The 13684-nt window shown below is 44.9% G+C and overlaps 1 protein-coding gene across 1 annotated transcript in view; it reads left to right on the forward strand.

Annotated features, from left to right (window-relative positions):
* Window positions 1-217: 217 nt before the first annotated feature.
* RIN3 (Ras and Rab interactor 3) overlaps window positions 218-13684 on the forward strand; it is a 104516-nt gene continuing 91049 nt past the window's right edge. Inside the window, exon 1 of the mRNA XM_032777432.2 lies at window positions 218-501. Coding sequence (XP_032633323.1) covers window positions 455-501 — 47 coding nt within the window. The 5' untranslated portion in view covers window positions 218-454. The remainder of the gene's footprint in view (window positions 502-13684) is intronic.

Raw genomic sequence — 13684 nt, forward strand, 5'->3', positions numbered from 1 at the left:
AGTGCTCTGCTGCCCCTGAGCTACCTGTAGGTCTGCAAAACTGATTTCCCCCAGGGCAGGGATGAACAATCCTGGGCCCTCATTTCTCAGATTCTGAGCCAAAGTTCACTACTAAAAATGGCTTTATGAAAAAACCAAACCACACACCCTCCCTTGCCCACCAAGGACTGCCTCTTCCTGAAATCCCCCGTTCGTATAAATACAGGAAGTAGAAAGAAGAGGCTAAAAGCAGTTTTTTTCTCACTTCAGTACTTCTTAGTCCACTGTCCCCCTGGTACTACTGAGGCAGAAACCGATCTTAAATCACCTCCCGCACCCCGGCTTGACATACCATCTTCCTGAGCCTATGCCATAAGGATGCGGAGGCTTTGCCCAGGGATGGGAAAGGATCGTTGGCTTGACGAAGGAGCTCTAGCGCCATTCTGAAACAGACAGGCTCGCCAAGCTTGCTGGAATGATGAAAACATCGGCAGAAGCGGAGGGAGCCTGGGGTCTCGCAGGGTAAGTCTTGAAACTTTAGCGACGGCAAGTTTCGAATCAGAATGTTGCTTCGCTCGCGCCTGTTTCGGAACAAAGGGCTCGCTGCTCCATTCAGAGGCAGTACGTGCAGTTATCAGCTGGTTCACACGATCGCACCGCACCTCCTTTCGCTACCGGGTGCCTGTGCAAAAAAAACTCGAGGACCTTATGTGAGGGGACAATGCAGGTATTTGGAGAGGGAAGAAAGAGGGTGAGCAGAGCGCGGTTGTCGCTTAAAAAGTGGGTACCAAAGGAGTTAGGTGCTTTTGCAAACATGGCAAATCGTTTCCAGGAGACTTATTCTGATTTCACCGAAATGGTGAAAGAAATGAATAAGGGGCCCATTCTGCAGCATGCCAGTCACTCGGGCTCTGCCACACCTTTGCATTTCAGTGCACACTTAACCGTAAGCACCTGAGCTGTCTACTGCCTCTGGCATGCTTCAAGTTAGGGCAGTGCTTAAGCGCTTTCCTGGCTGAGGAGCAGCCTGCTCTGCACCTGGCAGGATCAAGCCCTAAGACGAGGCAGCGAGGGAGCAAGCTGGTCTTCGCGTTTGGAAGAAGTCCAATTTCAGGGGCTGATTGGCAGCCTCCCAAGTCTCAGCTGTATTGAAAAAGTCCAGGCTGAAGGTGGGCATTCCTGTTTCCTATGCAAAACAATCAGGGGGAAATGACCTAACTGCGGAACCCTCTGGTTACCCAAGTGGAAAAACATAACGTCCCAGGTATTGTGAGTGCCTCTTATCGCTCTGACACACTCCTTGAATGTTTCCCATTGCCAAAGGCTCCCGGATATCCTGGTGATGGGGGTGGGAGAAGAATCGGGATAGAGATAGCCAAGGAAGGGAGACAGATACGTTTGCATTATCAAACAGGAGACCATTGTGTGCCTGGAGGAGCAAGGGGGAAACCTCTGCAGCCACAGGAACTGCCCTTAATGTCACCAACAGTGGATTGAGCCAAAGGGATACAAATGTGTGCACACGTGGAGAGGAGGTTTGGGGGAACTCTGCTCTTGAAGTATCAATGTGATTTTAAGCATTGTGGGTATATCCACGCTCCAGATACTTAAGGCTGCATTATGCAACCTTTATTCACATGGATGAACACTCCCACTTAACCTGGTAGTTTATTCATGTAGGGAGGTGATCACTAAGTGAGCAAGGGCTCCACAGTCTGGCCCTTAGAGCTGGTTGAATGATTTTTCTGTAACCTTTGTATCTTGCCTTTGCAATATCAAAACGTTTTACCCAATTGATATGAGCAAGGTTTGTTTCCCTTCCAGATTGCACTTTTCACATTACTTCGGTCAACTTAATGCTAATCAGCAAGGGACCAGGTTTACACAGTAACAAGATACCAATCAAATAGACCGGTTCTTCAGAGGATCGGTGGGGACCCAAAAGGGCAACGTATTAGATGCTGTTGTAAAGGAATAGATATGCACTTTGTAGATATTTCCTGCATCCATGATAATTAAGGTGCCAGCTATTGAGAAATGAAATGAATTAGGCTCTTTATCTCTTTCTCAGCTCAGCTGAAAGGATCCACATGTTTGCATAGCAGAGAGATTTGCTTTCAGTTTAGAGGTTCACGGGGAAGTGAATATGTCATAGAACAGTGATCTGGAGCGTAATGAAGCTGCTTTCAGGGATAATGCTAAGTGTCTGTGTTCCCCGATCTTGTTCAGATACTAGCATTGGTTAGATTTAGTAGGAACACATTTGATTTTACTTTTTTTCCCACTTACAGTTTCCCCTTCTTATCAATAAATCCCGACTTGCAGACAGTAACTTCCATATTAGGAAATTCCTGATATCACTAACTCTTCAATTTCTCGCAGGATTCCTGAAGACCTGTAATGTGATAAACTACAGAGTTAAGAACTTGTGTGTGTGGTGCCCAACTGACCTTCTATTACAACCACATGGAATAGAGCATAGAAATCACAAAATGTTTATGGAAAATATTAAAAAGCTGCATTTTACATTTTTCACAAGCAACTTTAAGATGATGGAAGAAGAATTTCTGGTGAAGGATAGAGAGCTGATTTTTAGAATTCTGTGCATAAAGAAATGCATGTGCAGTTGACGAAACAATCTTCTTAATTGCATATATCAATGCACTACATGAGTCTGCAGGTGGCTGGCTAAATCCATAATAGGCCAGTCATATGCAGAATTTCTGTTTACATTTATAGTATCTGTATGAATATGGAACACACATAGGTGCACTTGCAATTTACAAAGTATCAGTCCCTAGAAATGGCATCAGAATCAGCTCTGTGTAATCTAAATCAGTAAATATAGACATTTTTCCAGATAACACCTTAGAAATGTGAGAGACGTGCTGAAGGGATTACCGGTCTAGAGAATGGATTAATAGGTCCTTAGAGAGATGTGTGGGGGAAAAGGGTAACTAGGAGCTGCGTAGCAACCGACCTAATCAAAGTCTTTTAAGAAAGGGATACAGGAGCAATCAGGAAATTATACACCAGTAAGTCTGACCTAGTGTCAGGCAAGTTCCTAGGAAAATTAACAAGTGATGAGATCATAAAACATCTGGAGAAATATGAGCTGATCAAAACTAGAGAGCATGGTTTCATAAAAAGTTACATGCTTTGACTCCAACATCTGGCAAATTTCTGGAGGAGATAATGAAGAGAGCAGACAAGAGCTAAGTGAGAAACATAATGTGCAGTACTTGCATACTAAATAGTCATTTAGGAAAATAGATGGATGGGGACTTAGAATGAGTTATGGAGGTTTTCACTTGTGGGTCACCAATCTGCATTCAGTTTAGTTCTCCGGTGACTCAGTTTTCTGTGTGAAATAAATTGATGGTCTCAGTCCATTTCGTAGTGACAACTGGCCCTAGCACAAAACACGCCATCACAACTTTGTAACTTTGTACCCATGTGGCCAAGAACTGAATGATCTGGAAACTGAATTACCTTCATAGTTTCATAGGTTTTAAAGTCAGAAAGGAGCATTATGATCATCTAATCTGACTTGCTGCATAACACAGGCCAAAGAACCTCACCCAGTAATTTCTGCATCAAGGCCATAATTTCTGTTTGAGCTATAACTTTTAGAAGGATTGTCTCATCAGGTCAAATTGAGACACGTTGCAAAGGAGGACTGGAAGAGCCAGCAATGGTGCTGCCTGTGCTGTGTGATTGTATAATTAAACAAATATCTAGTCTCTAGAACCATCAGTTTGGCACATCTCACCAGCACTAAAAAACAGAAGTAATATGTATTTTAAAAAACTCTCAACAGTCCTCAGTTCACAAGGGTCTTGATCCAAAGCTCACTGAAGTCCATGGAAAGATTCCTATTAACTCCAGTGAGCTTTGGACTAGGCCCAAAGTTCCACTTAGTAAGCTAGTACTGAAGTATCCAACTACTACATGTGATGCATCTTCTCGGAATGAGAAGGAAGGAACTGGTCAAATGGTTTCAGATAAATTGCTATGGTAAAATGTTATAAGTCATGGTGGAGAAAGGGGGCAAGCAAGTAGTGCCTAGATTAATGTTTTCCATTCTGATTATAAATGACTCATAGCAGTGGTGGGCAACCTGCAGGGATGTGCTGGCTGCTGCTTCCCGCAGCTCCTATTGGCTAGGAACAGAGAACCATGGTCACAGGGAGCTATGGGCGGCTGTGCCTGCGGACAGTCAATGTAAACAAACAGTCTTGCAACTCACCAGCAGATTACCCTGATGGGCCACGTGTGGCTAGCACATCCCTGCAAGTTGCCCACCACTGACTTACAGGCAGGACTGGCACCAGGGTTTCTCGTGCCCTAGGCGCACGGCCATTTCGTCTCCCCCTGCGCTGATCTCGTTGCTCTGGTGGAGCTGCCGCAGGCATTCCTGCGGAGGGTCCGTTGGTCTATGGCTCCAGTGGACCTGCCGCAGGCATGCGTGCGGGAGGTCCACTGGAGCCGCGGGAGCAGCCGACCATCCGCAGGCATGACTGCGGCAGCTCCACCGGAGCCGCGGACCAACGGACCCTCAGCAGGCATGCCTGCGGCAGGTCAACTGGAGCTGCCTACAGCCTGCTGCCCCCCGGCAAAATGCCGCCCCCTCAGTAATCCTGGCGCCCTAGGCGATTGCCTAGGCTGCCTAAATGGTAGCGCTAGCCCTGCTTACAGGAAAGAAAGTACCACCCCCGTGACTTACATGTTTGTAGGTAAGACCAAATTTAAAAGCTTGCTATAAAGGTGGAAAGAAGAGATGATATTGAAATAAACCTGCAGTGGATGAGTTAAGAGTTTGCACAGGAAATGCCTCATGAAGTTAATTTTAGATAAATACAAAGCATATCTGCACCTGTGCCACTGCAGCTTGTGATCTTATCAGCTGTCACAAGCTAAGCAGGATTGTCTCTGGTCAGTATTTGGGAGGTGATGCTGAAGGGAGTCCTGCCTCTGACTCAGTGTTGAAGCTATGCCTCAGCATGGTACTAGGGGACACTGTGAGACTAGAAGGTCTGTCTTTGAGAAGACAAACAGAACTGAGTTCCTGAAGGCCACTGCGTGGCTCCTGAGGGCCCAATATTTCTGTTCACAAAATTGGGGGGCATTAACGTGGGCTGCCTGTGCACATTCTAGTTCAACTAATTGCGTTCTGCTTATCGAAATTTCCACTGCCGAATTAACGAAATATAGCATTCTTCATTTCCTGGCCTAAATTGCTGGGTGCTGTTTAACAGATTTTGTGTTCCACCCAGAAGTCACACAATGGTGGGTGAAATATGGTGTGTGTATGTTTGTGTACATAAACTGATATTACATGTATGTGGAATCCTTAGTGGTGTAGTGTGACATAAAGCTTTTATCAGCATGAGTTTGAGATGGTTGCATTACTCATCAGTGTGCATTACTTATCATGTCTTTGTGCATTTTGTATTGATACATGCCATGTATTTTACCAAAAATCTATTTTATATACTTTTTACCTATTATATAAAAACTTCTTTTGTATCCTTCGACTAGTAAAGCGAGGTGGCTTAGTTTCCCAGAATCCAATCAAAGTCTTTGAGGGAGCCATAAAGAGCTCTTAAAAAATACCTGAAATATATACATCAAGATGTCTCTCTTTTAAGGCCTTAATATCTGAAGACTTCCCATGGGAAAGTGGGGAATGTCCACTTTCCAATGGCACAAAATTTCCCATTTAGATTTCTAGAGAATGGTGAGTTAATGGACCTTAACCCTGAACCTGAAACGAAAACTAAATATTGTCCAACCTCAGCTTTGGACTAGGGCTTTCAATTAATCACAGTTAACTCACACAATTAGCGTAAACCAAATTAACTAGATTTTAAAAAATAGTTGCGATTAATTGCAGTGCTAAACAGGTGTTTTCATGGCACTATTATAGCCAGTGTTGCAAGATATGCTAAACATTCGTATGCCCTTTCGTGTTTCGACCACCATTCCAGAGGACATACTTCCATGCTGATGACGCTGATTAAAAAAATAATGCATCAATTAAATTTGTGACTGAACTCCTTGGGGGAGAATTGTACGTCTCCTGCTCCATGGTTTTATTGCATTCTGCCATATATTTCATGTTATGGCAGTCTTGGATGATGACTCAGCATATGTTGTTCGATTTAAGAACACATTCACTGTAGATTTGACAAAAAGCAAAGAAGGTACCGGTATAAGATTTCTAAAGATAGCTACAGTACTTGACTCAAGGTTTACAAATCTGAAGTGTCTCCATAATCTGAGAGAGACAAGGTGTGGAATATACTGTCAGAAGTATTAAAAGAGCAACATTCCAGTGCAGCAACTATAGAACCCCAAGCATCAAAAAGAGAAAATCTGCCTTCTGTTGGTGGCATCTAATTCAGGTGATGAAAATGAAGGTGTGTCAGTCCACACTGATTTGGATTGTTATCAAGTAGAACCCACCTGTTCTCACTTTCAGGTAACCTTGTAAATAATAAGCAGGGAGCATTATCTCCTGTAAATGTAAACAAACTTGTTTGTCTTAGCGATTGGCTGAACAAGAAGTAGGACTGAGTGGACTTGTAGGTTCTAAAGTTTTACATTGTTTTGTTTTTGAGTGCAGTTATGTTAAAAAAATTATATTTTTAAATTGGACTTTCATGATAAAGAGATTGCACTACAGTAGTTGTATGAGGTGAATTGAAAAACTTTTTTTTTTGCAGTGCAAACCTTTGTAATAAAAAATAAGTGAGCACTGTACACTTTGTATTCTGTGCTGAAATTGAAATCAATATATTTGAAAATTGTAGAAAACATCCAAAATATTTATAATAAATAACATAAATAATAATTGGTATTCTGCTATTGTTTAATAGTGCAAATAAAACTGCAATTAATCGTGACTATATTTTTAATCTCACAATTAGTTGTGATTTTTATTTAATCATTTGACAGCCCTACTTTGGACTAATGTAATTTTGGAAGTGGAGAAAGGAGGAATTCTGGAATTGGGCGACAGAAGGAGCTCTTTCTCTGGTAGGCTAGTTAAAAAGAAAAGGCAGCTCTTTGAACCTGATCTGGGATCTGGAATGTGAACCTGATCTGGACCAAAATCTTGCTGCAAGAAGGAGCAGGAACAAGAGCGAGCCAGTTTCTCCTCCCTGATTGTGAAACCACAGCACCTCTGGTCTCTGTCCCTAGGCACTAATTTAACTTACCATAGCTGACAAAAGGCCCTACAGGACCACATTCCAGATGAGAATTTGCAACATGCCATCCACCTCCTCCTTCTCCCACCCTCCACTGCAAGCTGGCCTTGACTGATTACGCATTGGATACTTCAGATGGAATCCATAAAGGGACTTAGGCATTGCAATGCTGAGCAATTGTGAGGGGTGTTTTGGACAGCAAGCAGTTTTTTCCTTCCTGGGTAGTTTTTGGCCAATATGTTTGGTTTGGAAGAGATTTGAGCCTCCTTTATCATGTATTTTAACATGTAAAACATGCTGATGTCCAGATTGCCTTTTAACACAGCTGGACATATGAGAACGCCTGTATCCAAATTTGAGGCACAGCTGGGAATTGGGGGACTTAATATGTTAGATTTGCTAAACCAAAGTGTACTAACCCCCTTAGAATGCTGATGAGGAAAAACTAGACTAGCAGCTGTGCTACTGGAACCTATAGGGCGTGGCAGAAAGCCCATGAAAGTTAGTGGAAAGACTCCCATTGACTTCAGTGCACTTTGCCAGAAGTTAGGACTAGAATCACAGAATACCAGGGTTGGAATCCCTGGAATCCCTCAGGAGGTCATCTAGTCCAACCCCTTGCTCAAAGCAGGACCAATCCCCAGACAGGTTTTTGCCCCAGATCCGACGGGATGGATCACTCAATAATTGCCCTGTTCAGTTCATTACCTCTGAAGCATCTGGCACCGGCCATTATTGGACGACAGGATATTGGGCTAGATGGACCATGGGTCAGACCCAGTATGCACATTCTTCTGTTCTTGTGAATTCTGCAGGCCTAGTTCAGGAGTCTAGCTCCAGAGCAAGGAGGATCAAAGTGTCTTCAGTCTCCCAGATCTTTGAGCACCTGTATGAATGATGAAGGGATGGAGAGAGGGTGAGGGGATGTGCAGTAGTAGGGTAAAGTACAGATTTAGCCCCTCTCAGAGCTGAAATGTCAGCAAAAGCAGTAACACACTGTGCCTCTGAACAGGAAGCTGCTTTCACTACCTAACTTTTCATGAAGTGTTAGGAAACTGTGGTTTTTATAAGCTAGTGAAGTAATTTTATAGACTCTGAAATAAAGACAAAAGAAGTAAGAGGTCTTTGAGTTAATAGCCTTTTAAAACAGAGGTGACTGTAGACAAAAATAGATTAAGGGCCTAAATCTGTAAGAATAATGATGTACATTTATAGAGCACTTTCCATCCTGCAGGATCCCAAAGCAGTCCATGAACAAAGAACACAGCACTGTTTACATGCAGCCACCTCTGGGGTGGAGAGCAACAACCAAGTGTTACATAGCATGCTGTGCAAGTCTGAAGAGAAGAAAGTTTGATTAAAGACATAGGGGCAAAACCACGTGGCATTTATTTTTTAGACAGGGGAATCAAGACTTTGTCCATCAAACTCTATCCAGCCCCTACATGCATACGCTGTCGATTGCATCTTCCTATGACAGCTGTGCCAAGTTGCAACTTTCAGGGTTGAAACCTCAGGAGGGAGGGTAGGTAGTTTAAGTTCAACTTTGCGCTGTTAAAACACCCCGTAGTATACTTGGCGACACACAGATCATGCAAAGATGGTTGGGAAATGTACTGGCCAGTGAGTCAGTCAGCCAACAATGCTGTAGCACATGCTGAGTGTGCTAGAACACCTGCAGCTGGCCCATATCAGCTGACTGGCTCATAGGGCTCGGGCTGAGGGGCTATAAAATTGCAATGTAGACATTTCAAGCTCAGGCTGGAGCCCCGGGGGCAGCAGGGTCCCAGAGCCCAGGCTCCAGGCTGAGTCCAATGTCTACACTGCAATTTTATAGCCTCAAAGCCAGAGCCCCATGAGCCTGAGTCAGCTGACATGGGTCACCCCGAGGTGTGTTAGTGCAGCGTAGCCATACCCGAGTTGCTAAGGAAGGCACTTACTGCTACCCTCTGATTTCTGCAAGCGCCTACCTTCCCTCCTTTCTCCCCTCCCAGCATTGTGCTGGACAGCACAGATGCTACATAAAAAAACTGAGAACACTTGAAACCAATAAGCCGGTTCCTTCCCTCACTTAGACCCTGATTCAGCAGAACAGTTATGCACCTGCCCATTTATAACTGTGTCACTGAATTGGACTTACACTGGTTCCAATCCAGAGTAACTCTGCTGAAGTCAGGGGAGTTACATGGGTAGAGGTGAGGTTAGAATCGGGCCTAGTATGTGCCGTGCTCACTTTACAAAGAGAACGTCCTTTAATCTGGTATTTTCCACTGTGAAGTAAAAATGTGGGTTTTATTTTTTTTGTCACAAAACAGCAATGCAAGCAGCTGTGGTCAAGCAAACTGCACAGTCTAAGCTCTGGAAATGTAGCAAAGCTTCAAGCTTCATCAGATGTGGTTACCGCTGTAGCCACTAGCTCATTTTTTCTGTCCATCTGCTACCTTTCTGAGTTACCTAAACAATTCCAACTCACTCCAGACGCTTGGTCTTTAAATCAATATGAACTCTGAGTTGGGGATAGAGGGAGCTGGCATTTCCTTAAAGATTCCACATGGTGAAGGTTAACACTTAAAGTGATTTGCTCTGCTTTGGTCAGTAGATCTTTCTGTGAATGAAAATGATTACTTGAGCGGGAAGAGAACAGCAGATGTGAGCCTGCATAGCTGATTGTGCTAGTCACATTTTCCTAAATGGGCTTTCTATTAAAGACCCTCATGCAAGCCAGGCAGTACTAGGGCATGTAGCTTGTTTAGATGTACATCAATGTGTCTTTCCTGGTCTTTTGGCATCTTTGCTAAACACGGAATGTATTTGTGTCTGGGCAAAACACAGCGGGAAGCGGAAAACCTGGAGTTAAGACGCTGACCTGGCCTGATATGAAATCCAGTCAGGGCAGAACACTCTCTGCTGGTCAGGGACAAGCACCCTCATCTTCAGCCTCCTGGCAATTAGGATAACCACCCCGGCTCTGGGCAAATCACAGCAACAGGCTAGGAAGGGCCCAGATGAAACCTAACCGGAGCGGTTGGCCCCCAGCCCTGCTACCAAGTGAAGGTGATATGGCCTAGATGCCAGACCCATCCAACAGGCAAGCTCATCCTCAGATGAGAGAATGGGCCCAGACCATAACATGGTGACCTGTTTCTCGTGTGGGCAACCAGGACACATCTGAAGAGAATACTCCCTTATGAACTGCAAATACACCAAAGTGTGGAGAAGAGAGAGCAAAGCATGGAAGAAAAGACTTAAAATAACAGTCCCCATATGGACCAATGGGGTGAAAGCGCTAGGTCTGTTGGATGAAGTCAGACTTTGGTACAGACTCCTTTGGTCAGGCAGAAGGGGTGTTACTTTTGGGAATTTTCCTCCAGTGCACTCATGGGGATGTGAAGACCCATCATAGAAGATGAATACATTTAACTGCCACTCTGTCCTCCATATTGGCTATCTTGTTATTATCAGTCAGAAGGGGTGTTACTTTTGGGAGATTATCTGTGAGTAGGAAAACTGGAGACTGGGCCTGCTGACCCAGTCCCAGCACCTGGGGCAGGTCTGAGACTGGAGGGACAAGCCAGGTTAAGAGAATTAGGGAACCCCTTTGAAGTGAGTTTGAGGTCCCCAGGATGACCATCCAGGTCACAGATGGGATTGGTCACTTGGGAATTGCCATTGCCAGGTTTAGAAGCTCTGATTCATGACAGATTTTGTCCATAAACAAAAGGTGAGCTGGGCCTACGATTAAATTGCTGCTGGGAATGATGAGGTGATACAACCCCAGCACATGAGACAGCGCCCCACCTTATACTCCTGGGACAATGCCTATACTGCATCAATTACTGGTACCCTGGATATACCAGCTAACACATGACATCCCTTGTGCTGGGTAGCTAGACTGGGAGAATAGCTTGTCCCAAGCATTGGCTCATTCTGACTGGCTGGGCTTCCCCTTGGAGGTCAGGAGAATAATTTGCCTCTTCTCCTGAGTGCCAGCTAACCACCCCAAGGCTCCCTCAGTGCCACTTCCCCAAATTGAAACTCCCTTAGAATCAATTGGGATGGATATGGTGGATCCCCTGGAGCAAAGTGAAGTGGGATACCAATACAGTCTTGTGATTATAGGCTATGCCACATGGTACCCAGAGGCCATCCCACTGCACTCTACAAAATGAAGCAGTCATCCCAGAACTTGTGGCACTCTTATCTCCAGTAGGGCTCCCCTGAGAAATACTGGTGGAGCAGAGAACCAACTTTACATCCCAGGTGCTGCAGGAGCTATGGTCCCTATTGAAAATCAAGTCACTAAAAACCTCCATCTGTCATCCACAGCTGGACGGTTAGTTGAGAGATTCTACAAAACCATGAAGGAGATGTTAAAAAAACAATTTGGGGCTTCTTGTCCCAAGCATTGGGACCAGTTACTTCCTCCTCTTTTGTTTACTATAAAGGATACAGCACAAGCTTTCATTGGATTATCCCCCTTTGAACTATTATTTGGGAGACAGCCTCAAGGAATATTAGCCCCACTATGGGAGGGCTGCGAGAGCAGGATCCAAGGTGTCCAACATGGATATTATCTAACTCATGGAGCACTGCAAGAAGCTAGGAGTTTTTGCTCTTGAAAATCTGTTGAGAGCCCAGCAGGCACAAGAACAAACATACAGCCAGGTGAATGTCTACAGCCCTTCCAATCCAGGGACACTATGATTGCTTCTCAGCACAGACCCTGAGTTGCTAACCAGATGGCAAGGATCTTTTGAAGTGGTTTGTCAGATGGCCTTATGGACTACAAGATCCACCTACCTGGGAGGCAGAAAGAACCTAGGCTCTAACATGGGAACCTGCTTAAGCGTTGGAAAATCAGAGTGGGGGTGTTTATAGCTCTTTACCTGCCAGAGCCAGGGCTCCAAGTACCCATTTCCCCAAGGCTAGCACAGGCGCAGATGAGTGCCAAACTCCTGGCTGAGCAAAGAGCTCAGGTTTTACCCCTTGTCGAGGCTTTCTCCAACGTAGTTTCCTCTGTACCAGGCCAGGCCCAGCTGATACACTGCCACAGCAAGACAGTCCTGGGTTAGTGCTATAGAGAGACCCTTCCGGCCCTTATCACAGAAGATGTGGGAAACTATTTGGGAGCAGATGCAGGCTACACTGAATCAGGGGTAGTCGAGGAATTCCAAAGTGACTGGCCAAGTCCCATCATGCTTGTCCCAAAATCCGATGCATAGACTTCTGAAAAGTTAATGGGATTTTGACTTTTGATGGATACCCAATGCCACAAGTAGACAAGCTTTTGGAAAGGTAGGGCCTGCCAGGGTATTGGCACATCCCCCTGTAAACCACATTGCAAGAAAAAACAACCTTCTCAACACCCATCCGGCTCTCCCACTTCCAGACAAGGCCCTCCGGCTTACACAGAGAACCTGGAATATTTCAACGTTTAGTGGACAAAATACTCAGGCCTCATCAGCAATATGGTGCTACATATTTGGATGATATCATTATATACAGCAACTGCCTAGAGTCTTTCTCCAGTCCTCAGCTGAAGCGGGTCTCACAGCCAATCTGGGCAAATGCAAACTAGCAAATAAAGAAGTTTCTTATCTGGGTTATAATGCAGGAAGAGGTCAATGTATGCTGCTAGATAGCAAAGTGCTGGCATTGGCAGTATGTCCCATTGCTCAAACAAAGAAACAGGTAAGACAGTTCCTTGGGCTAGCTGGCTATTACAGGCAATTTCCCTCTGGCTTCACTAGTATTGCGGCCCCTTCAACAGACCTAATAAAAGGTGGGAGTCCAAAGAAGATCCACTGGAACAACAACTGTGAAAAGGCCTTCAACACTGTGAAAAACTGCTTGTGCCAGGAGCCAGTCCTGTTCAATCTGGATATTTCAAAAGAGGTCATTTTACCTCAGATGTAGGCCTCAGGTGTAGGCCTTGGTGCTGTACTGTCACAGGAGGTGAATAGTGAGGAGCACCCAGTCTTAAACCTGAGTAGGAAGCTGTTCCCCAGGGAGAAGGCCCACTCTGTGATTGAAAAAGAGGCGCTAGCCATCAAATGGGCCATGAGTCTCTTAGACATTATTTGCCTTGTTCAGGGCCACATCTCCCTCTAGCAGCTCAAAGAAAGAAAGAGACAAATTCCCATGCTATGCAGTGGTACTTAGCTCTCCAATCCTATAATGTTAGGCTAGAACATCATGCTGGAGCAAAACACAGCAATGTGGACTTCTTTTCACGGGAAGTGGGGGAATCCAGTCTCTGCACCTTGAGGTCTTTAAACCATGATTTGAGGACTTCAATAGCTCAGACATAGGTTAGGGGTTTGATACAGGAGTGGGTGGGTGAAATTCTGTGGTCTGCTTTGTGCAGGAGGTCAGACTAGACAATCATAATGGTCCCTTCTGACCTTAAAGTCTATGACTCTAGCTAGGGGGGAGCCCAAGTTCCATCTTAGATAGTGGGGTATGTGGTAGGGCAGGTGCCCACACTGGTC

Source organism: Chelonoidis abingdonii, chromosome 4 (genome assembly GCF_003597395.2).
Source record: "Chelonoidis abingdonii isolate Lonesome George chromosome 4, CheloAbing_2.0, whole genome shotgun sequence".
In the NCBI taxonomy this organism is placed as follows: Eukaryota; Metazoa; Chordata; order Testudines; family Testudinidae; genus Chelonoidis; species Chelonoidis abingdonii.